This window comes from Amblyraja radiata, chromosome 22, assembly GCF_010909765.2.
Source record: "Amblyraja radiata isolate CabotCenter1 chromosome 22, sAmbRad1.1.pri, whole genome shotgun sequence".
NCBI lineage: Eukaryota > Metazoa > Chordata > Chondrichthyes > Rajiformes > Rajidae > Amblyraja > Amblyraja radiata.
The window spans coordinates 43,388,972-43,416,209 of NC_045977.1; the positions used below are offsets into that span (position 1 = coordinate 43,388,972).

At 45.0% G+C, this 27,238-nt stretch overlaps 1 protein-coding gene across 2 annotated transcripts; it reads left to right on the top strand.

Annotated features, from left to right (window-relative positions):
- The first annotated feature begins 1,440 nt into the window (after positions 1–1,440).
- On the top strand, positions 1,441–26,691 carry LOC116986028 (carboxylesterase notum2-like). Of its 2 annotated transcripts, none has more exons than XM_033041224.1 (15): positions 1,441–1,634; positions 2,660–2,771; positions 2,846–3,187; positions 3,434–3,486; positions 5,177–5,272; positions 6,374–6,434; positions 10,152–10,210; positions 10,293–10,395; positions 13,698–13,886; positions 15,472–15,572; positions 15,656–15,803; positions 17,988–18,035; positions 25,160–25,496; positions 25,988–26,215; positions 26,525–26,691. In XM_033041224.1, the coding sequence occupies exons 3-13, from the start codon at positions 2,859–2,861 to the stop codon at positions 25,461–25,463; spliced, it is 1,491 nt and encodes a 496-aa protein (XP_032897115.1). In that variant the 5' UTR covers positions 1,441–1,634; positions 2,660–2,771; positions 2,846–2,858; the 3' UTR covers positions 25,464–25,496; positions 25,988–26,215; positions 26,525–26,691. The 2 variants fall into 2 exon arrangements, with proteins under 2 accessions (XP_032897115.1, XP_032897116.1); XM_033041225.1 differs by having other exon boundaries at positions 25,160–25,482; positions 25,974–26,215.
- Positions 26,692–27,238: the final 547 nt, after the last annotated feature.

Below are 27,238 nucleotides of genomic sequence, written 5' to 3' on the forward strand. Positions count from 1 at the left end.
CAGATGGCCAGTAAGAAGGTCACACTATAGCCAGCCCTGGTGCAGGATCCTGGCCTGAAACATCTGTCCATTCCCCCCACAGATGCTGCTTGACCTGCCAACTCCCCCAGCAATTGTTTCTTGCTCCAGATTCCAGCACCTGCAGTCTCTCCTGGCTCCTCTGCGGTCTCTTCAAGAGTGGTTTACCAGCAACAAATTTTGTAACCAATAATCTTTATTGATAAAATGTGTAGTTCCACAATATGACACCTTGTTTCATCATCATTCACGGTAAATATTGTTTAGAATGTTAAATCATCAACAGTTTTTCATTCCCAAACATTCTCTCAGCAGTAAGTGGAGAGGTTCGGACACAGGTCCCAGGAGGACATCATGCAGTGGTCTTTCCCTTAGAGCCTGGTCAATGGGCAGACCAAGCTTCAGTGCATCAGCTCAGCCCCGCACCTTGGAATGTGCTGTCTGCAATATTTACTGGGACAGATAATCCACTTCAAGATTTTATCAAACTTGCAGATTTAAATTGCCACCTCCTCCCCTGGTGTTTGTGCCACTCGAGGTGATGCTGACATTTTCCAGCCATTGGCAAACGTTGGTTATCTGAGATAAATTACTGAACACATTCAATAAAGAATATTTGATGCAGGATTGTAAATGAGGGAAAATAAAACCTCTTGCAATCTGAACAGATCTCATTGGCCATAGGGCTTGTATCACTGAAACTTCAACAGCATAGATCATAATTCTGTGATTTAGCTGTGGTACAGTAATCATGAATTCAATGTTTTGATATGCAGATTTATTTTATGCATTGGTGAGTAATCTGATAGGGACTAAGTAGCATAACAATAAACTAACAGTAGTCCCTTTATTGAGAACTAATTCAAACCTATGTTCAATGACATAATTGTTGCTATTGTTGGACCATTCATCCTCAATATACATCTGCATTATTAATATAACATTACAGTTTCTTCCTCCCTTGCGGCATGAACACTCATTGTTGGAACTGCAACTTCACGTTGAATTTTAAGGGTGAGCTATTTGCAGCCATTCTGGGGATTCAAGTCTCAAACTGAAAAGCACCTTACAAGGGTTACCCTTTAATGATTGAAAATATGAATGCACAATTGTCACCTCGTGATGACCTGCCATTCACACTGAGATCTCAGTAACTTTAAAGGCATGCAAATTTCAACGTCGTTAGTGACTGCTTAACACTCCATGAGAAATTGTGCTATATATTGGCATAAAAAAACTCTGTCAACATTGAATAATCACTTGAAAGATATGGGACAATGGAATGCAGTTAACACCCATAAAGACGCTGCTTTCTTGCAATGACAGGCCCTGTCAATCTTTGATGTAACAAGGGACCGGTTCTCATGATGGATCATGCACAGGCTCAATTAGTATGCTTGATGAATGTGGATGTCCTGCATGTCATTGATGGGTGTTGAGTTAGAGCACAGCCCTCATGAGCCCTGTTAATGACCAGACGTCACCCTCCAGCTATGCAGAGGATATGCAGGGCAGCTTCAAATAGTCAGTGCTTTCTTTCAGTGTTCAATTGAAACTTGGTGATGACTATTTACTTTGGTCTCTCTGGAGAGACAAACTGCAACTGAATCCAAAAGGTAAAGTTATGAAGTCTGCTTCAATGCTGAGCCTAGACTGAATGTATCTGGACAATCATCGATCCCCTGTTGGTGCTAAATGTGATTTTAGAACAAAGTTTAATGTGATGTTCTTTCTTATCTATTGTTAGTGATTATCATATAATGACACTGGATTACTTATCTGTTTGTTGCAAGAAGTTAGCTGCGAACAATTAATTATATTGTATATAGTTTTTGGGGTGGAGAGGGGTGATAGCGGTATAAAGGGGAGGGTAGTGTCTTGTGTTCTGTGTCTTGTGTCTACTGTTTGTGGGTAAGTGTGTCTGTTTAGTGTTCAGCCATGAGCGAGTGGCGGTGCGGGCTCGACGGACCTGGTGGTCTACTCTCGCACCTACTTTCTATGTTTCTATGTCATATACTGTCATATGTTACATTATGTCATATGTTATAGACTGTTAAATGAAGTTTGTTTTAAATGATTGCCTTAATTTTACTAGGCATTGAGAAATAAATAAAAGATTGTGCAGGAGATGAGAAGCTACTTTTTCTGCTGGCATACACAGCCTAAAGTTGTAGGTCGACTTGTTCTATTTGATCTTTTGTTTGTGCACGTCGAGTCGAAACAGGGTGGACCACGTGAAGGTTGCAATCTCCCACCCTGAGAAGCTGTGGCAGAGGTAGATTTAGAGAGAAAAAAACAGAAGGATTTTACAGTTAGACTTTCTCTTTGCTAATTTGTTTTTGTTAAATTTGCTGAGCTAATTCCTTACAAGAATGCATCTTAACAAAAATAGTTCCAAAACTGAGCACCCCCAGAAAGGTAAAGCAATGAAGTTATAACTAACAGGTGCCAAGTCTAAGCCAAGATTTATATTTTTCACAGTCGGGGCTCGATGTGTTATCTTTCTCGTCAAATAAATGCAATCTTCACTCCTTGGCATCAATTCAAAGCAAATTGAAGATTGAGAAATGTGATCCATATGTGGATAATATAAAATCAAACTCACATCCGAGATTTGAGTAGATTCAATATTTCTTTGCAGTAGGCTGGGCTTCAGGACGTATCTGTTCATAGCACGAATGTTGTTAGGATCAAAACGCTTCTGCATCTTGCTGAATATCACCGCAGACGTTTCCTTCACCGTATTTACAAAGGTAAGCATCATTTGAAACTTTTTATTCTCAAATTGTCATCATTGATTGTTTTAACAAGTGTTAATTTTTTGCAGATCCCGCTTTGTGATGAGGTTCCCCATCACCCTCGCTTTCTGCACCATGTTCGGAGTCGCTGTGGCGCTAACCAGGCCACAATCTAAGGTGGCTTCCAGGAATACTGGTCCCAACAGAAGGACACCCAGCCCCTCGAGTGGGGAATCTGTGCCACCTGCCGCTCACCCACAACTAGCCCTCGGTAACCTCACCGCCGCAGAAGACAATGACAACCTGGTGTCCAATGTCAGGACTCTGGCACAGACCCTGCACCAATGTTCAAAATCAACGAGTGCAGAAGAAATGAAACTTAACTTCTTGAAAAGCACCACAGTGACTTGCAACGATGGAACTCCAGCTGGGTAACAAACCTTGTTAAATTTAGTAAACAGGCAAAAACTCATTGGTTATTGTTTGTGCCTGCTCAAAGATACAAATAGTATATCAATAGACAATAGGTGCAGGCCATTCGGCCATTCGAGCCAGCACCGCCATTCAATGTGATCATTTCTATGACATTTAGTTTAGAATCTAATTTCCAGAACATCTGTTGCAATGGTTGTGTGTTTGATTTGATTTCTGTCGCCTTGTGACTTGTTACTTTACAGATATTATCTGCGGGCGTCCAAAGGGAGTCGCCGATGGCTAATATTTCTGGAAGGTAAGAGACATTCCGAAATCATGCAGGGATTCAAAGTGCTTTTATTAACGTTAGAGTGAAATATTCTGATTATTGAAGGAATTATTGAAAATTAACCTCTTTAAATAGAAATAAGTTTCATTTTCTTTCCATAATCAATGCCAGCTTTGGAATTTGAGACTTTTTTACATTTTAAATAATTGCACAACTATCTGAATAAATAACGAGTAAGATTAGAGTTGTAATTTCAAATTGGTATGTTACATAGAAACACGCCATACAAAGCCCAAGCCATACTGGTCAATCCAGAATAGATAGAATATGAAGAGGATTGCAGTCTGTTACATTTGTAAGCAAAGTTTACAACCAGGATTTCTGCCATTCAGTTGCTCAGTGCATGTGTGGTGGAGTCTGTGGAATTTCATTCTGATTTGAGCACAACTCTGCTTTGGACTAATTTAAGAGTAGACTTTCAAGAGTCACCAACAAAGATGATTGGAAACATGAAAGGGCAGAGGTCGTTTTGTTCTTGCAGTAATTGCAGGCACTATTCTCAGCGCTTTGGGAGTGTTGCCAGGGTAACGTCAGACTGGACAGTGTTTGACAAGTTGACCAGTGTCTGACGTTGCTCAGTGGGTGAACGGCTCACCTCTGGGGCAGGAGGTCATGTGGCCCCCTCACATAATCCCTGCTGACATTTCAATTCATCTTCAGAACGACTTGGATAAGTTGTTAAAGAAAGTCTGATGTGCCCCTTGGCTGATATAAAAGATCTTCAGACAGTTCAGAGAAATCCAGGAAAGTACTCAATCTGTTGAGCCCAATATTCACTCCTCAGTATGATCATTAAAAGATTGAATGGCTGATACCCGAGGCAAGCCCTGGCAAACTGCAGATGCTGGTGTAAACCACAGGCAGACAGTAAAAGCTGCAGTAACTCAGCGGGTCAGACAGCATCTCTGGAGAAAAGACTACACAGTGATTGTGAAGTATTAAGGGAATTTGTAACTTTATATTTCCCTGTCCAACAGGACAAAATTGTCACATCACCAATCTGAAACAAATGTTTGTTAAAATGGAACATAATTGTGATCAAAAGTTTCAGAGATGATTGTTTCAGTTCTGCATTCTGTTACTCCATATGAATTAAACATAATGTTATTGTTGAGAGAAGTTAAAGATGAAAACTGATCTCAACAATAACGAAGGTAGACAAAAATGCTGGAAAAACTCAGCAGGTCAGGCAGCATCTATGGAGAGAAGGAATAGGCGACGTTTTGAGTCGAGACCCTTCTTCAGACTGATGTCAGGGGGGGTGGGAAAAATAAAGGAAGAGGCGGAGACAGTGGGCTGTGGGAGAGCTGGGAAGGGGAGGGGTAGGAGGGAGAAAACAAGGACTACCTGAAATTGGAGAAGTCAATGTTCATACTTTCTTTCTTCAACAATATCGATGTCAGGAATTTGTCGGAACTTTAACCTGATTATGTACCTGTGTTTGTACACTGGGTTTGCAGTAATTAACTGCTCTGTAAAAGAAAAAATATTAAATTAGTACTTTTTAATCATTATCAATAATAAAATCAAAACTTACTCAACTTATTAATTAGTTGAATGAGATGACACATATAAATATATTTTGTTTTGAATGAGTTGCCCGAGACTAATGGCAAAGCAAGTGTAATGAATCTTTTTCTTTTGTGAATGAACAAAGGTGGCTGGTGCTGTTACAACAAGGAAAGCTGTGATGCAAGATACAGATCAATCCCACGCCTCATGAGTTCTACCGATTGGCCACTGACACAGAAAGGTGACTATCCAGTATTGGGTCAGAGCGAGGGGGTGGTGCCCATCACTGGAGTTGTGAAGCCAGGAGCTACGAGGAATAGTTAGCAGGTCGGGCAGCATCTGGGGGATGAAGCAGAGTTAATGTCCCGGGGCAATGCCAACACCTCAGGGTCTTGAACTTTCTGTACAAGTTAGAAACATAGAAACATAGAAAATAGGTGCAGGAGTAGGCCATTCGGCCCATCGAGCCTGCACCGCCATTCAATATGATCATGGCTGATCATCCAACTCAGTATCCTGTACCTGCCTTCTCTCCATACCCCCTGATCCCTTTAGCCACAAGGGCCACATCTAACTCCCTCTTAAATATAGCCCATGAACTGGCCTCAACTACCTTCTGCGGGAGAGAATTCCAGAGATTCACCACTCTCTGTGTGAAAAAAGTTTTCCTCATCTCGGTCCTAAAAGATTTTCCCCTTATTCTTAAACTGTGACCCCTTGTTCTGTACTTCCCCAACATCGTTAACAATCTTCCTGCATCTAGCCTGTCCAACCCCTTAAGAATTTTGTAAGTTTCTATAAGATCCCCCCTCAATCTTCTAAATTCTAGCGTGTACAAGCCGAGTCTATCCAGTCTTTCTTCATATGAAAGTCCTGACATCCCAGGAATCAGTCTGGTGAACCTTCTCTGTACTCCCTCTATGGCAAGAATGTCTTTCCTCAGATTAGGAGACCAAAACTGTACGCAATACTCCAGGTGTGGTCTCACCAAGACCCTGTACAACTGCAGTAGAACCTCCCTGCTCCTATACTCAAATCCTTTTGCTATGAATGCTAACATACAATTCGCCTTCTTCACTGCCTGCTGCACCTGCATGCCTACTTTTAATGACTGGTGTACCATGACACCCAGGTCTCGTTGCATCTCCCCCTTTCCTAATCGGCCACCATTCAGATAATATCTGTGCTTCCTCTGTTGAGAACAGTTTATTCACGTTGTACAAACCCGCTCACTATCTCGTCAGATCCTCTTTCCTCCATAACAACTACGCCCAGCTGCGGTGGTTTATTTTTGTAGATAATGAAGAATTGTCTCACCTTGTTTGTTTGTTCAATGTATCAGGTTCTGGAATTCTCTCTGCGGATCCTGAAGAAAACCCTCAGTGGTGGAACGCTAACATTGTGTGAGTTTCTGTACGTGCAGGGCAGCATATTTAACAATCACCAAGACATAACTCACCAATTGCATGAAGATAAAGGGGCAATGTTTCTGTTCAATGTTTTCATTTTAATAAATCAAAGGAGCAGAATTATGCCATTCAGCCCATCGAGTCTACTCATGTGTTGAAAGGAACTGCAGATGCTGGTTTAAACCGAAGATAGACACAAATGTAACTCAGCTGGAGCTAGAGTAACTCAGTGGGTCAGACAACATCTCTGGAGAAAAGGAATAGGTGACGTTTCGGGCGACCAACCTCGGTCTGAAGAAGGGTCTCGACCATAAACGTCACCTATTCCTTCTCTCCAGAGATGCTGCCTGAGACGCCCCCACCCCCAAGTGCCCAACAACACGGACACGGCCCCACCACACGGACACGCCCCCATCACACGGGCCCATCACACGGACACGCCCCCACCACACGGGCCCATCACACGCCCCCATCACATGGCCCCATCACACGGACACGCCCCCATCACACGGACACGCCCCCATCACACGCCCCCATCACACGGACATGCCCCCATCACACGCCCCCATCACATGGCCCCATCACACGGACACGCCCCCATCACACGCCCCCATCACACGGACACGCCCCCATCACACGGCCCCAACACACGGCCCCACCACACGCCCCCACCACACGGGCCCATCACATGCCCCCATCACACGGACACGCCCCCATCACACGCCCCCATCACACGGACACGCCCCCATCACACGGCCCCATCACACGCCCCCATCACACGGCCCCATCACACGGACACGCCCCCATCACACGCCCCCATCACACGGACACGCCCCCATCACACGGCCCCATCACACGGACACGCCCCCATCACACGGCCCCATCACACGGCCCCATCACACGGACACGCCCCCATCACACGGCCCCATCACACGCCCCCATCACACGGCCCCATCACACGGCCCCATCACACGGACACGCCCCCATCACACGGCCCCATCACACGCCCCCATCACACGGCCCCATCACACGGAAACGCCCCCATCACACGCCCCCATCACACGCCCCCATCACACGCCCCCACCACACGGCCCCATCACACGGACACGCCCCCATCACACGCCCCCATCACACACCCCCATCACACGCCCCCATCACACGGACACGCCCCCATCACACGGACACGCCCCCATCACACGCCCCCATCACACGGACACGCCCCCATCACACGGCCCCATCACACGGACACAGCCCCATCACACGCCCCCACCACACGGCCCCACCACACGGACACGCCCCCACCACACGGCCCCACCACACGGACACGCCCCCATCACACGGCCCCATCACACGGACACGCCCCCATCACACGGCCCCATCACACGGACACGCCCCCATCACACGGCCCCATCACACGCCCCCATCACACGCCCCCATCACACGCCCCCATCACACGGACACGGCCCCATCACACAGACACGGCCCCACCACACGGCCCCACCACACGGACACGCCCCCACCACATGGCCCCATCACACGGACACGGCCCCACCACACGTCCCCACCACACGGCCCCACCACACGGCCCCATCACACGCCCCCACCACACGGCCCCATCACACGGCCCCATCACACGGACACGCCCCCATCACACGGCCCCATCACACGGACACGCCCCCATCACACGCCCCCATCACACGGCCGCATCACACGGACACGGCCCCCACCCCCATGTGCCCAACAACACACTGGGAGATGAGGGGCCAGTGTCTTGTCCCTGTACTTGCTCCTTAGTCACGTGTCAGAGTTCAACACGTCTCGGTAGAGGCTGCACAAAGTGAAGGAGAATAAGAGCGGCAATAAGATGTGATTATTGTGCTGCACAAAGTGAATATATTTAAAACTCTTGCTGCAAATGCAATATCTTGGTTCATAAACTGAGCAGAGTTCTGTTTGTATTAATAAAGTGAGGAGATTAATGTTCCTGAATCTAAACAAGAGACTGTACAACAGGAAATGCAAAATGTGGTCCCTGATGGCTGTGTACGTGGAAGTAATAATAAGGGTGAATAAAGCACGGCCCCCATGGTTACTGGACCAGGGCTAATTCATAATGACCAAAGTTGTCAACTTGCTGATTTTCAGGCTGTGATTTTTTTTTTCCCTCTTGGACTTAGAGTCATAGAGTGATACAGTGTGGAAACAGGCCCTTCATAGTCACAGAGTGATGCAGTGTGGAAACAGGCCCTTCATAGAGTCATAGAGTGATACAGTGTGGAAACGGGCCCTTCATAGAGTCATAGAGTGATACAGTGTGGAAACGGGCCCTTCGGTCCAACTTGCCCACACCGGCCAACATGTCCCATCTACACTAGTCCCACCTGCCTGCGCTTGGTCCATATCCCTCCAAACATGCTCTATACATGTACCTGTCTAACTGTTTCTTAAACATTGGGATAGTCCCAGCCTCAACTACCTCTGGCAGCTCGTTCCATACACCCATGAAAAGGTTACCCCTCAGACTTATTATTAGTTAAATGTCTTCATCATAGGCACCCAGCTTTAAATAATTGCCGTGCCCTACATGGGATGGTTTGGTTTATTTTATGCAGCAAATTGCCAACTCCAATAGTTTCCTAGTTTCCGTGTGACCATCGATCTCTCTGCAAATGGTTCACATCCTGAAAACCTTTATATCGACATTTCTGAAAAACAGACACTTTTGCATTTAGCACATTTGTGAGGCAATGAGGTCAGAGTTTGAATCAGCTGACTCTCCTATTGATGAGCTTTGTCCAAGCAGCAGATACTCTGATGCACGTTCCTGTTGTAAGTGTGGGCGGGGTTGCTGAAATACTCCATGAAGATTGGTTATCTGTAAAGGCAAGTTCAGTGGGAAAATAGTTATTGGTTATTTGAATTTTAAAAATGGCAAAAGTAAAGAAACTTAGAGATGAGCTTATCCACACTTTCTCCCCTATGAAGGAATAAACATCCAATGAAAGTTCTGGCTACTCCCCATGTCTGTGGACAATTATAGTGTTGTTCTGATATTCCCCTCTCACTCTATCCAACATAAACACAAGCCCATCCAAAACTCTGCACCACCTTTCATTCATTTATTATTTTTGTGTTTACTGACGTACATTAGCTCTTGATTAAGAGATGGGTCACCTATCCATGTTCTCCACAGATGCTGCCTGACCCGCTGAGTTACTCCAGCACTCTGTGAAACGTCACCTATCCATGTTCTCCACAGATGCTGCCTGTCCCGCTGAGTTACTCCAGCACTCTGAAACGTCACCTATCCATGTTCTCCAGTGCCTGACCCGCTGAGTTACTCCAGCTTGCTGTCTTTTTTCAGGCCTCTGGTCTCTGTACTTCTCTCCATGAAGCTCTCCGCCTCCACCCTCTCTTTAAAATTCCCATTTAATTCTACATCTGTGCTATTTTTTTTTGTTTTGCGTTGGTGACTTTTCTCTGATGCTTTGTACTTTTTTAGCTGCAATATAAATGCAAGTTATTGTTAGTCCAGTTTGTTTGCCACCAGTCAACTTGAGCTTGGTCTCAGCATGCACGGTTTACAGTATACACATCCAGGAACATGAAACTGTGACCTGCACATAGGGATCTTTTATATATGATGTGGAAAGAATGAATCTAAATGATACTTCTTAACATACTCGCTTATCTCTGTCTTTCATGAAATAGCATTGTACCTTACTGTTCAAGTGACGTATGGAGTGGAACAGCACCAAAGGCCCGCCAAGGTACATCTCAACGCCCTCCTTTAACACATTGGGAAGAGAAAGTGATTATGTCTGTACATTAACTGGAGCATTTCCTTTCCAGCGGACTATGCATTCATGGGCTCGTTGATTCTGAGGGAAGTAATTAAAGATTTAGTCCCCAAGGGCATTAAGTTGGCAAAGATTGTCATGCTTGCTGGAACCAGGTCAGTACGATACATTCATCGTTTATAAGTCATTTTTAATTTAAAAAAGTAAATTAAAGGAAGATATTTGAATATATTTCCTGAAGGTAATGGTGTTTATTTAAAATGAATAATTTGATCAATTTTCATCACTGCTCCTGAATTACATGAGGTGGAATCGGCAATTAACAAGTTATGGTCTTTTATTGTAAAAGTTAAAGATGTTGCTATTGGTTCTCAGTGAGTCTCCTCCATCTGCTGAGCGATCGGTGCCTGAGGTTCTCCATGTGGGGGAGCGGAACCCCAGCTCGCATCTTGTTCCATAAAGTGAGGAGAGAGAGCAATGTAGTTGAAAGGAGGTGACATCACCGTCACAGTTGCTGCAACACTGCTGAGGACAGTGGCTGCAACACTGCTGCGGACAGTGGCTGCAACACTGCTGCGGACAGTGGCTGCAACACTGCTGCGGACAGTGGCTGCAACACTGCTGCGGACAGTGGCTGCAACACTGCTGCGGACAGTGGCTGCAACACTGCTGCGGACAGTGGCTGCAACACTGCTGCGGACAGTGGCTGCAACACTGCTGCGGACAGTGGCTGCAACACTGCTGCGGACAGTGGCTGCAACACTGCTGCGGACAGTGGCTGCAACACTGCTGCGGACAGTGGCTGCAACACTGCTGTGGACAGTGGCAGTTCCTGAACACGCCTTGTAATACACTCTAAAGCCACCAGATATTCACATTGAAAGTACCTAAATATGGCAATTTCTATTTTATTAATGATCTTTCAAATTCATTGTAACTAGACCGACAAGATTACTTTCATTTTCTCTTTGGTTCTGACATAATTTTCCATGCTTTTTTTTAAATAATTGGCCCAGTGTTGAAGCTAGGAAGCAGGAAGCAGGGTGAGTCTGAGCTACAAGGCCCCAGTGCAACCTGTCTCCATGACGGGTGAGTCTGAGCTACAAGGCCCCAGTGCAGCCTGTCTCCATGACGGGTGTGTCTCTGAGCTACAAGGCCCCAGTGCAGTCTGCCTCCATGACTTGGTGATCTCAGCGCAATGAAGCTCTGCCAAGTTTACTTCATTTGTATTGTTTCTGCCTGTACCCCACTCAGCAACCACCCAGATGGGAGAGGAGCCATTAGCTGGGTTAGATTGCACAACAGAGCCGCTGCCCATAGAAGACTGAACCATGTCCACAGTATCTGAGGAGGTGCAGAGGAGGGGGACCTGTAGTGTAGTGGTAGGGAGTGGTGGGCATCTGGTGATGGGAGTGGTGGGCATTGATCATGTGCAAGGCTATTTGATGAGTGTCCACTGTGATGGATGTTTATGTTTTATGTGGCTGTGGCTTGTTGCTTTTCACTTCGTATGGCTGTATGGAAACTCTAATTTCACTGTACCTTAATTGGTACATGTGACATAAACTGACTTTGAAACCTTGATCTTTAAACTAAACTAAACTAGACTAAACTAGACTAAACTCTAAACTAATCAGAGCTGGGTATATTAGTAAGCATAATCAATGTGGAATCTTTTGAATGCCAGTATTTCATCATCATGATGGTGATAAAATGCAAACTTATCATATACTAAGTTCAAGCATCAAATGCATCAAATATGCCATGAACAAGTTGCTGGAAATCCCTGATATTCACTGCAGGTTAGTATCTTTCTCTTTCTCTGCCGTCTAATGAGAAAAAATACAAGAGCGATGTAGAAAAGACCAGTTCTCCTCAAACTGTCAATCTTGCTTCATAATTGGTCAGTGTAAATGAGCCGTGTGGAGTGACCCGAGTGAGTGCACCCCATGCCTCTGTCTCCCCACCTCAGGGTGAACATGTGCATCACTTTGCTGTCCAACAGTTGGACTCTAATGTGTTGCTCTGCTCGTAGACTGAGGAAAGGATTTAGTTCTACCCTGTAGGAAGGAACTGCAGATGCTGGTTTACACCTGTCCCGCTGAGTTACTCCAGCTTTTTGTGTCTATCTTTTGTTCTAATCTGCTGTGCGACCTGATCCTCAACGTGCCTCGTTTAATCTACTTCCACACAGCGATCTGAACAATGTTATCGGAAAAATATGAGCAAGGGATGTAGAATGAAACATGCAATTACTTGCTGGGATAAAATCAAACTTCAGCAATTGACATTTTAATTGTTGGGCCTATAACCTATTTTGGATATCTGCCGTACAACACTGTAGTCACTGTCACTGTGCAGTCTGGGGATCTGTGTCTAGCCACAGATTTCATTTTATCAGATGTATAACAACCGAACACTCTTTAGGTCTGGACTGGACATCCTCGGGGAAATAAATGAACTTTGACAGAGTACAAAGCAGACAATGAAGGATCAATCACTTGTTATAAGGATAAAATAAAATGATGGGCCGTGTAGCAGTGAAGTCATCCACCCCGTCTATGCTGTACCACGACTGACCCTACATATCCCCCATATGAACCCTCTTACCTGCTCTCAGCAAATGCCAATGAATCACAAATGCTAAATATGCTTTAATTTGTAATTAAATATACATTCATGGCAACATTAAATATAAATTAATGCTTAGAGGGACATTTTGGAAGTCAACCTTATTCACTTGGAAAGTTAGAAAAAGTAACAATCCAAGTTCTCAAATCTATTTATGATGGTTAATTAATTTGATTTCCCCCCCTCCAGATTTCCTGCTATTTCAGACAAGTTGATGAAAACACAAAATGTTTTATTTTTACATCCATAGTTCCAGCGTTAGTTCTGGGCAAGCATCTTGAAATTTACTGGGTTTTGAATCTGTGTTTCCGGTAAAGACAACATTCCCTCAATCTGCTCCCACTCCTGCCTCTGTCAATGCAAGCAAAGCTTTCCTCCAGCCTCGCTTCTCAGGAGGTGAAGTCTTGCTATTCTGGTGCAATGGGTCCTGTTGCTCAGTGTGAAGGGGGTTGCAAGCATGTGCCCAAAGTCTAGCCCAACTTTGATGATTCCTGATTCATTAACGCACACACAAGACTCTTTGATTCCATGGCTGCAGCTTGTAGCATTTTAAACAATTGTAAACTTTTTTTGTGAATTTGAAGAGGAAATAAACAGAAGATTTTCCTGAATTGGACAGTTTGAAGGTCTTTTGGAATCAATGTGAAATTTAGTAGATGCCAAGATTGTATGCAGGATTCCACAGTACACTTGATGTAATTATTAACTGAGCAGTGTTAATGGAAAGAAGATTGACAAAAATAGAGATCTGGACCTTGCATTGTCAGGGCAGAACCCATTAGCAGTGACGTATAAAGTGCCTGCCTTAACAGTGTGTTTGTTTCAGTGCTGGTGGGACAGGAGTGATGCTGAACATCGAACGGATCGCCAACCTTCTCACACATCTGGGTGCTGATGTTCAGGTGCGAGGGCTGGTGGACTCTGGCTGGTTCCTGGACAATAAGCAGCCTCGGCAGAATGAATGCACTGATGTGACCTCCTGCAGCCCCAACTACGTCATTAAAAAAGGACTCCGGTAAAGCAACAAACTGCAGCAACATGTATTGTCTTCCCACCTCTCCCATTGGTATTAGTGAAACTGGGTGGTGGGGAGGAGAATTATAGTGATATAATTAGCACTATGAGTGTTATTTAAACTTTATAATCAAGCAAGTTAAAGTAACAATGATTCCAGAAAGTATATGGTTAATTACATGTTTAATATGGTGAGGGAACTGGATCACAGGGCAGGCTTCTCAAGTCAAATTTTGTGCTTTAAAGCAAGCAGAGTGAAAATGAAGATGGCACATTAGGTATTTCTAATACATAGAAACATAGAAACATAGCTCACTTTGACTTCTTGTTCGTTAAATTCACCCAGAAAAACACAACTTTCTAACAAATATCCCAGGTCCTTGCTGGTATCACAGCTGATCTCCGCCCTCTGTCCCAGCCAGTGTTGATGAGAATGAAAGGAGAATGAACGACAGAGCTCGCAATAGCAAGAAGAAAGTTTGTGAGCAGAGGAGGGAGAGAACCAAACGTCTAGTGGAGACACAAGCCTGCAGATGCTGGAAACCTGAGCAAAATATAAACTTGTGGGTCCAGGCAGCATCTGTGGAGGGAATGGACATGCAATGTTCAAACAGTTAGTTAAGAGAATTAATGAAATTTACCACAGGAGAAAGAGACTGTTTGGATGTGGGTATCGCCATTGCCAAGTGTCATCCAGAATGAGATGTTATTCAGTAGAATATAGGGACAGTGGAATAGTCCATTTTAACATTGAAAGGGTCTGGAAATTGTTTTACTCTAGGGACCAACTCTTGCAGGAAACAAGCTTGTGCTCATTCCTCACTAGGGGGGTACGCAGCAGAAACACATTCTAATCCACTGTCTGATGCAGACACAAGCTGCCCACTGGTCTGGTGCTGCCCACTGGTCTGGTGTAGACATGAGCTGGTCACCGGTCTGGTGTAGACACGAGCTGCCCACTGGCCTGGTGCTGCCCACTGGTCTAGTGTAGACATGAGCTGGTCACCGGTCTGGTGTAGACACAAGCTGCCCACTGGTCTGGTGTAGATATGAGCTGGTCACCGGTCTGGTGTAGACACAAGCTGCCCACTGGTCTGGTGTAGACATGAGCTGCCCAACTGCTTGTGGCTGCTCACCAAAACTGACGTCTGGTGCGTGAGGTGATTGGTTCCTTCAACAGCAAGGCAACAAATCAGTGACATCCTTGTGCACTTTTTGCAGTTTCATGACACCCGTCCTACTGCAGGGAGACCAGGCCTTCCCCTGATTGTACACAGCAATGGGCATTGTAGCAGTGCCAGGCTTCCCCAGTGGTCAGTGCTGGAGGAGCAGCATCTCTGACGGACATCACACACCAATGTCTTTCTACTTTGTTGGTCTTGAGATTTTAACCACAGAAATGTTGAGGAATTTCAATTTTACGTCTAAAATTTATGAGACATTTGAATAACAATTGTTTAGGAAAATGTTATTTTTGAAAAAAAGTTTAAAATAGTTGAAACAAATATTGCTTAATCTGTTTGGTTCAAAATATGAATAAGATTGTGAAGTGATGTACGTGGAGCTAACGAAAGGTTTCTGTGCAGGTTGTGGAACGCCGTTATTCCTGAACGATGCAGGCAACTGTTCCGAAGGGGCGATGAGTGGCAGTGTTTCTTTGGCTACCGGATTTATCCAACCCTAAAATGTAAACAGAACTGTGAACATAATGCATCTATGAATTCTTGTATGTTTAGGTCAGGCACCTTAACGTGGAGTTTTCCCTTTCAGCCCCAGTGTTTGTGGTGCAGTGGCTCTTTGATGAAGAACAGCTGAAAATGGAGAATATTCAACTGGGAAGCCATTCACTGACAGAGAGCCAGTGGAACTACATCCAGAATTTGGGCAGAGACCTCAGAAATTCTCTGCGAGATGTATCGTAAGTGAATTATGATTTTAAAATACTGTCTTGGTACATGATGGAATAAGAGCGAGAGGAAATATTTTATTACTGGGACAAATCCTTCAACATACTCCACCTAAGCAAGCCAATGTTTTGTTTTAGGAGGAGCTACTGTTTAAATTTGCAATTCCTTCCACAAAACCAAATGTGATCGACAGCAGAGTTTCACTCAGATGGGACTCAAATCACCGCTGAGTGTTAATAGGAACGTTTTTTTATAGTTCCTGACCCTTATATACCTTAATTTTGGAAAATCAATATTGCTAAGTTTCACTTGGAACAATGACCTGCATTCGTTTGATGAACTTGGTGTCCCGAGAATATGTCAGCACCTTTATATAATGCCAAATGCAGAGTCATAAACACACTGAACAAGCAGAAACGCAGATGACATATCGTGACAATCCTTTCACTGAGAATATCTATGTATCACTTCTGGCATTTCTTTGGAAATTTGCAACTGAAATTCTCTTTGAGAAAGAAACGGCAATAAGCTCTTCACTCAGAAAGGGAAGGCTCTTAAACCTCCTGCAATTGCAGTCTGAGACTATTGGATCATGATTCATCTGCTTGAGATTAAGGCAACATTGATATTGGCAAACTCATCGTAGGCAGACAGGGTTGGTAATGGTGTAAATTAATATTATTTTATCAGAGAAACCAACCCAACAGATTGGACCAAAATACCATGTTTGTTGCTCATTATATAATGGCCCGTCAGAAACCAGCACCATTGTGTTGCCAACATTTTCAAAGATTTAATAATAATAATAATAATAATAATAATAATAATAATAATAATAAATATAACGGCAGTATGTCCCAAAATGGATTGAGAATACACCGTTATCAGCACCGACAGATGATTTGGTGTTCAATCTTAACAAATAATAATATGGGGAGGGGGTGGTCATATTATCAACATCATTCTCAAAGTACACACAAAAGTCAGAATTTAACATTTGGAGTTTTAAACACATTTGTCCTTGTTTAGTACAGATATAATTGTGACTGCTATAAGTTTCACGAGTTGATAAGTGGCTGGTACAAATTTCATCTTCCGTTGCTCTAAATAAATCTTCTCATCAAATTGGTTTCAAGGCAGAAGCATAAGACAAAAAACCCCGAGATAAAACCAAAGATTCTACAAAATGGTGCAGTGTTTATGATGTCCATGCCTTATTGCTCTCCTAATTAGTTGTTCAATCTATTTATTGAAAAGAAAACAGAGAAATGTCATAAATGTATTAAACATTTCAAAGGTATCGGTGAATAATAGATTTATAGCGACTGGAAATAATAATAAAGAACATGTTAACAAAAGGTAACACATCAAAACCCAATCTGTTACATTTCCATGCTTTACTTCAGTCAGAATATCTGCATCAAAGAGGCAGCAGAATCTGGGAACTATTTCATCATCATTAAAATCTAAAATACGACTGTAGTCTTCCCAAACCCCCAGGATACGTACGCAGCATGAAACATTCACAGTCCCAGCTACAATAGACATTACATTTACATTCACCTTGTCCTTTCTCAGTGTGAATTCCCAAAGCATTTCGTATTGTGAAGCACAATGATTGCTGTTATTCTGACATTGATTGGTGATCATTGTGTGCCAGCAGCGACATAGAAATGATCAACCAATCTGTTTTTTACAGATATTTTAAAAGGGAGAGGTTATCCAGGAAACTGTAAGAAGCTGTTGACCTTTAGTGTGATGGCGTGGGACCTGTTACATCCACTTAAAGCAAAAGAATAGGAAGGTCAGGGCAGTTTAACATTCCCATCTGAAGAATGTCTCCTTCAACAATGAGGCACCGGGTGCGATGATGAATTGTCAGCTTGGATTATACGTTTAACACTGATCGCGTCCTTGTTGAGACTCAGTCATACAGCAATGAACAAGTACAAAATATTCTAAACAACATTTAACAAACACCTATTAAATTGTTATTTGCTGTTGCTGAGATTTGAAAGAAAAATGTTCCCAAGCTAGAAAATAGTAAAAGGATAAGTTAACGTTAAAAGATGAAGATAGAATACACAATATTCAAATGACACAAGACGGCTCAGAAATCAGTATGTGGTTCATAAATGTGGGTATTATGCCTTAGTTTATTGCTTAATGTCGTTGATAATTAATTTCCATTTCAGAGCGGTGTTTGCCCCAGCATGTCTATCACATACCTTGATCTCCAAGAGGTAAAGTATTAACATGTTAAACAATTTGAAAGATATTTTATAAAGTGTTATTGGTTGGTATTCCACATTTGAGCATTAGCTCATTAAACCATGCATCGAGTGTTTACACATTTCATTTGTGTGTTCCGCCTGCCCACATCTGCACACTTCTTCCCACATCCACCACATCTGTACACTTCTGCCCACATCTGCCATGCTTCCAGTGATGCTGCTGGACAGAGGGAGCAGTCGTGCGGCTATTTTAAAATCTTTTGAATATGGGTCATTTTTAAATTTTATGAATAATTATCTCATTAAAGTTAGATAACCAATGATCTTATGAAGCATAAATTAATCTACATTACGTAACATTATGATAAATTCTTCCTTCTCAGAGAACAATCCCACAGCCAGATATTTACGGCACATTTATTGGTTTGCTCCTTCTTCTTCTTCTTCTTCTTTTCGTGTCTTTGAAGCTGGTCGGTTATATGACAGTTTCCCATTCCTTTACACAGTCCTTTGTGTTTTTATTGAACACTGCAAGATCCTTTGGGCTGCACTGGTTGGGTAGTAGGGGGCAGACAAGGCAGTGCTGCATTGTATGGTCCTCTTCTCCACATTCACAGGTGGTTTGGCCAGTTTCATAGCCCCATCTGGCCATGGCAGCTTTTGATCGCCCTGTTCCTGTTCTCAGGCGGTTGAGCGTCTTCCACTGGACCCATGGTGCTTCTGAGCCCGGAGGGAGGGCTTCAGAAGGAGGGATACCCATGTCAGTAGGAGGGGGGTCGTCCTCAAGCCTTTTTGTCCATAGTTGGAGTCTGGTTTCTTCCCGTGATGCTATTAGGGGCTGGACATGGCTGAGAAAGCTTCTCCTGGACTTCAGCCGTTGGGCCGGGGGTACACGTCCGTAGAGGAGGTGGCGTTCATCACTGGTGGCCTTGGTCATCTCTACTCGGCTGGCGACTTCCCGTCTCACATCAGCAGGGGCAATGCCAGCGAGGAGGTGCAGGTTGTTTATGTTGGTGGGCTTCAAGCAGCCAGTGATTGAGCGGCAGGTGTTATTCAACGCTGGGTCTAGTTTCTTGGCATGGGATGATCTCTCCCAAACAGGACACGCATACTCCGCAGAGGAGTAGCACAGGGCCAGAGCAGTAGATCTTAATGTGTGTGCTGTGGCTCCCCATTTGGAGTTGGTCAGCTTCCGGAGGATGTTATTTCGGGAGTTAACTTTCAATTTGGTGTTTTTGACGTGTTCCTTATAGGAGAGAGTGCGATCCAGTGTTACACCGAGGTAGGCAGGGTTGGTGCAGTGCTCAAGAGGTGTTCCAGACCATGTGATGTTAAGGGGTCTGTTTGCTTCCCGGTTCCTGAGATGGAACGAGCAGGCTTGGGTCTTCGCAGGGTTTGCGTGTAGGTGGTTGCGCTCGTAGTAGAGGTGTAGCTCATCTAGGGCTGAGGTGAGATTCACTTCTACAGCTTCAAACGTACTCTCTTGGGATGTTACACAGAGGTCGTCGGCGTAGATGAACCGCTCAGTGTTCTGGTCCATTGGCTGGTCATTGGTGTAGATGTTATATAGTAGTGGAGCCAGCACACTACCTTGAGGCAAGCCATTCCGTTGTCGTCGCCAGCGACTTTGCTTGTTGTTAAGGACAACATAGAAGCGCCTATCTTTCAGGAGGGCTCCGATGAGGTCCGTGAGTGCCAGGTTTTTGGTATTCTCCAAGATCTTTTTTAGGAGGAGGCGGTGGTTCACAGTGTCATACGCGGCAGACAGATCAACAAAGACGGCTCCTGTCACCAGTCCTTTCTGGAACCCGTCTTCAATGTGCTGTGTGAGATTCAGAAGTTGACTTGTTGTGGATTTGCCAGGTCGGAATCCAGCTTGTTGAGGGATGATGGCTGGTTCAGCGACTGGGGCAAGCCTGTTGAGGATCAGGCGCTCAAACAGCTTGTACGGGTGGCATAGCAGGGAGATTGTGCGGAAGCTCTTTGCATATGCTGGATCTTCACCGGGTTTTAGAAGAGCGATGATTTTGGTTTTCCTCCAGATCTTTGGGATGTTTCTTGTCAGCATGCAGTTTGCTCCTGATTTATAGGCTTGAATATTCGGTCAATCTGACAGGTCTTTCACACTGAAAATGTATTTTAGGAAATTAGTTCTGTTAAAGAAATAGTCTGATCGCACTGATATCTAACGACTGCTCTGTAACAACTGCATCATACTGACAGATAGATAGCTGGCTGCAGGTTCTGCAGAGAGCAGCAGTGCACTAACATGCAGCTGCAGGTTCCGCAGAGAGTTGCCATCTAACTGAAGTACGCAGAGGTATGGGTCGCACTGGAGATCAGATCTGGGGAAATATTGCACCTTTACTCCATCCTGGGGCCCACTCAACATCTCAGCTCTCTCTAACCCTGACACTCTCTAACCCTGGCGCTCTCTAACCCTGGCGCTCTCTAACCCTGATGCTCTCTAACCCTGACGCTCTCTAACCCTGACGCTCTCTAACCCTGACGCTCTCTAATCCCAGCTCTCTAACCCTGGCGCTCTCTAACCCTGACACTCTCTAACCCTGGCGCTCTCTAACCCTGACACTCTCTAACCCTGGCGCTCTCTAACCCTGACGCTCTCTAACCCTGACGCTCTCTAACCCTGACGCTCTCTAATCCCGGCTCTCTAACCCTGACGCTCTCTAACCCTGACGCTCTCTAACCCTGACGCTCTCTAACCCTGACGCTCTCTAATCCCAGCTCTCTAACCCTGACGCTCTCTAACCCTGACGCTCTCTAACCCTGACGCTCTCTAACCTTGACGCTCTCTAATCCCGGCTCTCTAACCCTGACGCTCTCTAATCCCAGCTCTCTAACCCTGACGCTCTCTAACCCTGACGCTCTCTAACCCTGGCGCTCTCTAACCCTGATGCTCTCTAACCCTGACGCTCTCTAATCCCGGCTCTCTAACCCTGACGCTCTCTAATCCCGGCTCTCTAACCCTGACGCTCTCTAATCTCAGCTCACTAACCCTGACGCTCTCTCATCTCGATTCTCTCGGCTAGGATGCCGGTGGATGCAGACTGCTGGACTGTCTGTACTGTTCTAGTCACAGATAATGCTTCATGGAGTGATAGAGACATGCCTCGCAGAATCAGTCTCAGTTTCTGTGACTCTGGGGACAGCCAGGCACCTATTTACACGAATCCTACGTTAATCCCATTTTTACTCTCCCAACATTCTCATTGACTGTTCCCAAAATCTACAACTCGCCTCCATATGAGGTGTAATTTACAGCGGTCAGCTAAGCAACCAATCCGCACAGCTTTGTGAGGATGTCCGAGCACTCACAGGACACCATAGACAGCACCGGACATGAGGATTGAACCTGGGACTGTGGTGTGGTCATGCCGCAACTCCACCAGCCACCACTGCCCCTCTGTTTAAGTTTCAGGTTCTTTACCCACAGGGTGAGGTACTCCCTGTGAAGCTTGACAAGGATGGGACGTGCAGGTAAGGGACTTGGTTTCTATGTTTCTAAAAGACATTGAAACCGGTGGTTTTCTGGACAATGTTTAATTTCTGCGGGATTGACAACCGAAAGGAAGCTGACTCTGGGAACGATAGCATGAATTAGTGGAAGTAATGGAGTCGGCTGCAGTATGAGGGCTGGAGAAAAACAATTCTTGTAATATAGACAAGAACCAGTTAGGATCAAGCAGTATGTTACTGTCCTGGAACTGAGGACGGGGATTGGACTCATGGTCAGTGGAGCTAGTGGAGCCCAGGGCTGTGTTACGTTACACTTGAATAGAAACTTCATCTCATCAAATATTTGTGTTTCTTCTACATATGCTAAATACTTACACCGTGAACATCTCTTTCATATTCACCAGTCGACTGTTGGAACAAATAATTCTAGTGAATAATATTGATTTTAGCCAAAATTGACAGTTAACATTAAAAAAACAATTTAGTCCTTTTTAATTTTAAAGGTCAATTTGAACATGGTTAAACAATTAAAGTACTTTTAATATTGTCCTTTCTCTTCTTTGATGACACAACATATCGAATTTTAGCCACCAATAATTTGTTTTGCAAGTTTTAAACAAGGTGCAGGAGATTTCAGATGCTTCATTGACATTAGGTCGACTTCAGAACCCAGCCATGCAATAAGCTTCACCTAAATTGATGCATATTCCCCAGTATTTCTCATCCTGTAACATGACATTCACACACTGATTGTAGTCATGCACAAATCCATTCTCTCTCAATTTAACAGTTTAAACTATTTTATAAATTTATAAACAAGCAATATTCAGACAAATTTAATCTGAATCTAAACACAAGGAACTGCAGATGTGGTTTACAACCACAGATGTTGCCTGACCCGCTGAGTTACTCCAGCACTCTGTGAAACGTCACCTATCCATGTTCTCCACAGATGCTGCCTGACCCACTGAGTTACTCCAGCACTCTGTGAAACGTCACCTATCCATGTTCTCCACAGATGCTGCCTGACCCGCTGAGTTACTCCAGCACTCTGTGCCTGTTTTTAATCTGAGTTTAACTTTGCAATGGTGTCAGTTTCCAGCCAGTTCAGGCCTTTCCCTTTGGAATAACTACTGGTTTTCTCAGCCAGGAGAAGACTGCTGTGAGTGAACAGGACTGATGTAATTGCTTGCTCATAAAAGCCCATTGTTAAATATGACGGATCTGCTGCAAAGTGATTTCAGAATTCTGTCAATACAAAAGATGTAGTATTGCCTGGGATTTGTGCAATGTGAAGAGTCTGTGTGATATAAATGTAGTCTGTGGTGTAAGCGGATTTAGAAAAGGCACAGACAGCTCTTTATTTCTCTGAGCGCCTTAATTATTTTAATCTGAATCATAGTAAATGTGAAGAAAAATCTCCCTGGCACCACTCATCAGCCTCAACATCCAATCTACTGACGTTAACATAAGGAAGGGAAGAGCAACACAGCTTGTGAAAGAAAGCATGTGTACACAGGGCTTGTATGAAGCATGTATGTGTGATGTGTGTACACAGACCGTGTATGATGCATGTGTACACATACCTGATACAGCCAGCTTTATCAACAGCTATGTTGCTCATTTACATAACACGTTGAACAGTACTGCACAGGAACGAGCCCCTCATGTAAAACCACCCTAACTTCATCAATATACCAACCAATACCAAGACATTTGAGTTTGTAAACAGAAATGTTGATTTCTGTTTAATTCATGATAGTAATGATTAGTTCATGATAGTAATAATTAGTTTGTGATAGTAATAATTGGTTTATGATAGTAATAATTGGTTTATGATAGTAATAATTGGTTCATGATAGTAATAATTAGTTTGTTAATTTACATTGCTTTGCAAGTTGTAGATGTCAGTCATTCACAGTGAATACGGCCCAAACAGTTACATTTTTAACTGTTTTGTTCCCAAACTGTTTCCAAATCACACAGTTGATTCCAGCTGAAACATGCAACCTGTCTGATGTTCTTGTTCTAACATTATCAGACGTAGGTCAATGGGGAAATACCCAGAGAGGTGCCAGGAATGGTCTTGTTTTAATTGGCCATTGTCTGGAAGCCTCTGAAGAAATCACTGATTTGTATCTCTTCTGACAGCTGTGAAATGAGCATCAGTGTTCTTTAATATGGTGGTTGGTGCCAGGAATTACCCCTGGCTAATCTCCAGCAGTGGTGCTGATAAAGTTTGCAGGGGAGGGCACTTAATTGCCAAGTTAATATTAGCCACAGATATCTTGAAGATAACTTTAAGTGTTGGAGTTACTCAGCAGGTTAAACCACTGAGTCCTCCGGCACTTTGTGCTTTGCTCAGAGTTCCAGCATCTACAGTTCCTTGTTTCTTTCTTGAATAAAACATTGCCCACAAACCTTATGTCTCCAGAACCGCATCAGGGCCTTGCCTGGGGTGGATGGGAGAGTAACGGGTTGAGGAATGCAGTTTGTGCCCTTTAGCTACTGCCCAACACTTACAGTTACTTTGATGTAGTGAAAGCAGGATATTGAAGGAAATGGCTGGACATTAGAGGATGTCCGGAAGGTAGAAAAGGCAGGTGTACCTCTCTGAGGTAAACCCATGTTGACCACACTCCAGAACCAAGGCCACTGTTCGCTGGTAACACTTGTGTTAGTGGATGCTCCAAGCAAGAGGATGATCTTGACATTCAATATCCACAAGACAAGTTATTTTACAAGCTGCCCACTGCTCCACACCACAGTTCAACAACAAATGTTCATGACCATATACTGGAAGGTAAAACAGAGACACAATTCACAACTTCCTTCAATGTGACAACACTGCCTTTGGTCAATCCAAGATTAAGACCAGACCTGACTCAAACCCCACAGACAGGTGGGATTCCTGACCGCCCATACCCATCTCCCACAGACAGGTGGGATTCCTGACCGCCCATACCCTTCTGAGATGTGGATCACCTACAGCAGTCGCTGGGATAACATTACCAACGTTGTCTGCAAAACACCCCCCAATGTACTGGGAGGATTAATTGGTGGAATCTCCCTGGAGCTCAGGCCCTGCATGAGGTGGGTTCAGACTCGGTGAAGGGCTAATCCATAGTTCATCTTCCTGACACCAATCACCATGCATTATCAGAAGGAATTAAAACCCTTGTCTTGAGTGGTTCCCAGCCAGGAATATAGTGAGCAAAGTATAATCACCGTTAGGAGACATAGCAGCCAATTTGTACAATTTTTAAGATAATTACTGAGAATCTGTCTTAAAGACATTACTGAGGGACTGGAGCCTGTGGGACAACGTGAACAAACAGTTATTCAGAATAACACCACATGAAACGTTTAGCATCACCTGAGAAAAGAGGTCGGTTCTCACCTGGAACACGTTCACCTGTAATCCTGCCTCGCCACTGCCCACTTTGTGCGCACAAGGCTTGTATATTTCTGACTCAGACAACAAACTACTCACTGAGTCTTGGCGGACTGAGCTGGTGAAAGGTCCAAGTGCAGAATAATTGTTGTTTGGGAGTTAGCTTATGAGAAGCTTTCAAAATTGTGTTATATTTCCAAATTAATGAAACTATTACAACAACGTTGTCCATTCATATTAACTGTTCTCCAATATTCTGTAGCAACTGGCTGGACTTTCAGGTGCGGGGAACTTCCTTGAATCGAGCGCTACAGTGTTGGGATCGGAGTCTTCAGGAAAACAAGAACTCGCGGCCCGCAGCCAGGAATTGTTCATTCCATCTTATAGACCAGTGCCGCCTGCCACACTGCAACCCCACCTGCCCAGCCCTGCGCGACCAGGTGACGGGCCAGGAGGTGAACATGGTCCAGTTACTGATGAACATGGGCTTTGATGTACAGAGAATATCCGAGCAGCTTGGAGTGGCGCCGCGCCAACTCCTGGGGATGCTGAGTAATGGGGGTTAGACCCAGCGCTCACCTGCTCCCCTCCCTCCCTCCCTCCCTCCTCCCCTCCCTCCCTCCCCCTCCCTCCCCCTCCCTTCCCCACCTGCTCCCTTCCCCACCTGCTCCCTTCCCTCCCTCCCTCCCTCCCTCCCTCCCTTCCCCACCTGCTCCCTTCCCCACCTGCTCCCTCCCTTCCCTCCCTCCCTCCCTTCCCCACCTGCTCCCTTCCCTCCCTCCCTTCCCCACCTGCTCCCTTCCCCACCTGCTCCCTTCCCTCCCTCCCTCCCTCCCTTCCCCACCTGCTCCCTTCCCCACCTGCTCCCTCCCTTCCCTCCCTCCCTCCCTCCCCCACCTGCTCCCTTCCCCACCTGCTCCCTCCCTCCCTCCCTTCCCCACCTGCTCCCTTCCCCACCTGCTCCCTTCCCTCCCTCCCTCCCTCCCTCCCTCCCTCCCTTCCCTCCCTCCCTCCCTCTCTTCCCTTCCCTTCCCCTCCCTCCCTCCCTCCCTTCCCTTCCCCTCCCTCCCTCCCTTCCCTCCCTCCCTCCGTGTGATCCGTACAGTGAAAATAATGGACTTCAGTCACAGTATTGCTTGTTTAACCCAGCATCACAGGCACGGTTCAACTCCTTCGCTGCCCACCCAGAGAGTGGCGAGTTTCACTTGGCACCCGACCACATTGTCACACACACGCCTGTTGTTTCAGTCAACCTTTGATCACAGAGTGTTTATTATCGATAATTTCCACCCAGGCACCAACACAACCAGAGATCAGAGTGTTCAAGAAGGAACTGCAGATGCTGGAAGATCTCTGGTACACAAAAATGCTGGAGAAACTCAGCGGGTGCAGCATCACCTATGGAGCGAAGGAAATAGGCGACGTTTAGGGCCGAAATCCTTCTACAGACTGGCGAGTACCTGGCGAGTATAATGGGACGGCACCAAGCCGCGTGTAACTTGCCCGAACTCTCTGAGAAAACATGTTTCAGACTGAAGAAGGGTTTCGGCCCGAAACGTTGCCTATTTCCTTCGCTCCATAGATGCTGCTGCACCCGCTGAGTTTCTCCAGCTTTTTTGTCTACCAGAGATCAGAGTGCTCTAGTATCTTTCAACACAACAGCGTGTGTGTTTGTGGGAATGCTTGACTCGCTCTCCACATCTTTATCTCAGGCAGTTGACGACTTAGACACCCATTGTTATCACTTATACTTTCCAGCTTTTTGTTGCTGCTGTTTGCATTTAGATTTACGGGGAAAAAGGACAATTCTAACTGTTTTTATGAACTGCCCGCAGAGCTAAAATGAAACATGTTTTCTCAGAGAGTTCGGGCAAATTACACGCGGCTTGGTGCCGTCCCATTATACTCGCCAGGTGCTGTTTCCCGTGGTCGAGCGACCTGTCAGAACTGTTGTCTCCCCCCCCCCCCCCCGGGTGTAAAAGGCAAATAAACATCCAATAATCCAGAAACGAAACTAAACTCAAATCACTCAGTCCATCGCCACCAAAATATGCCGGTTGAACAGAGGTCTCTACCAAAGATCTTATAGCCGCTATAGGATCTTTGGTCTCTACTGCAGGGGGGAAAGTCCACTCCCGTATAAACCAGTCTTTGCATCGCAGTCATATAAAGCCTCGCCCTATTTTCCAAAATCACATATTAGCAGCATTTTTTCCCAGGTAATGATTTTAATTAAACGTTGAAAAGACAAATAAGGGCCAGACGTTCGTTCGAGTCCCTCAAACGTCGCCTTCTTTGTGGCCGTGTCTATCTTTCACTCTTTACATTCACCACTATCTCA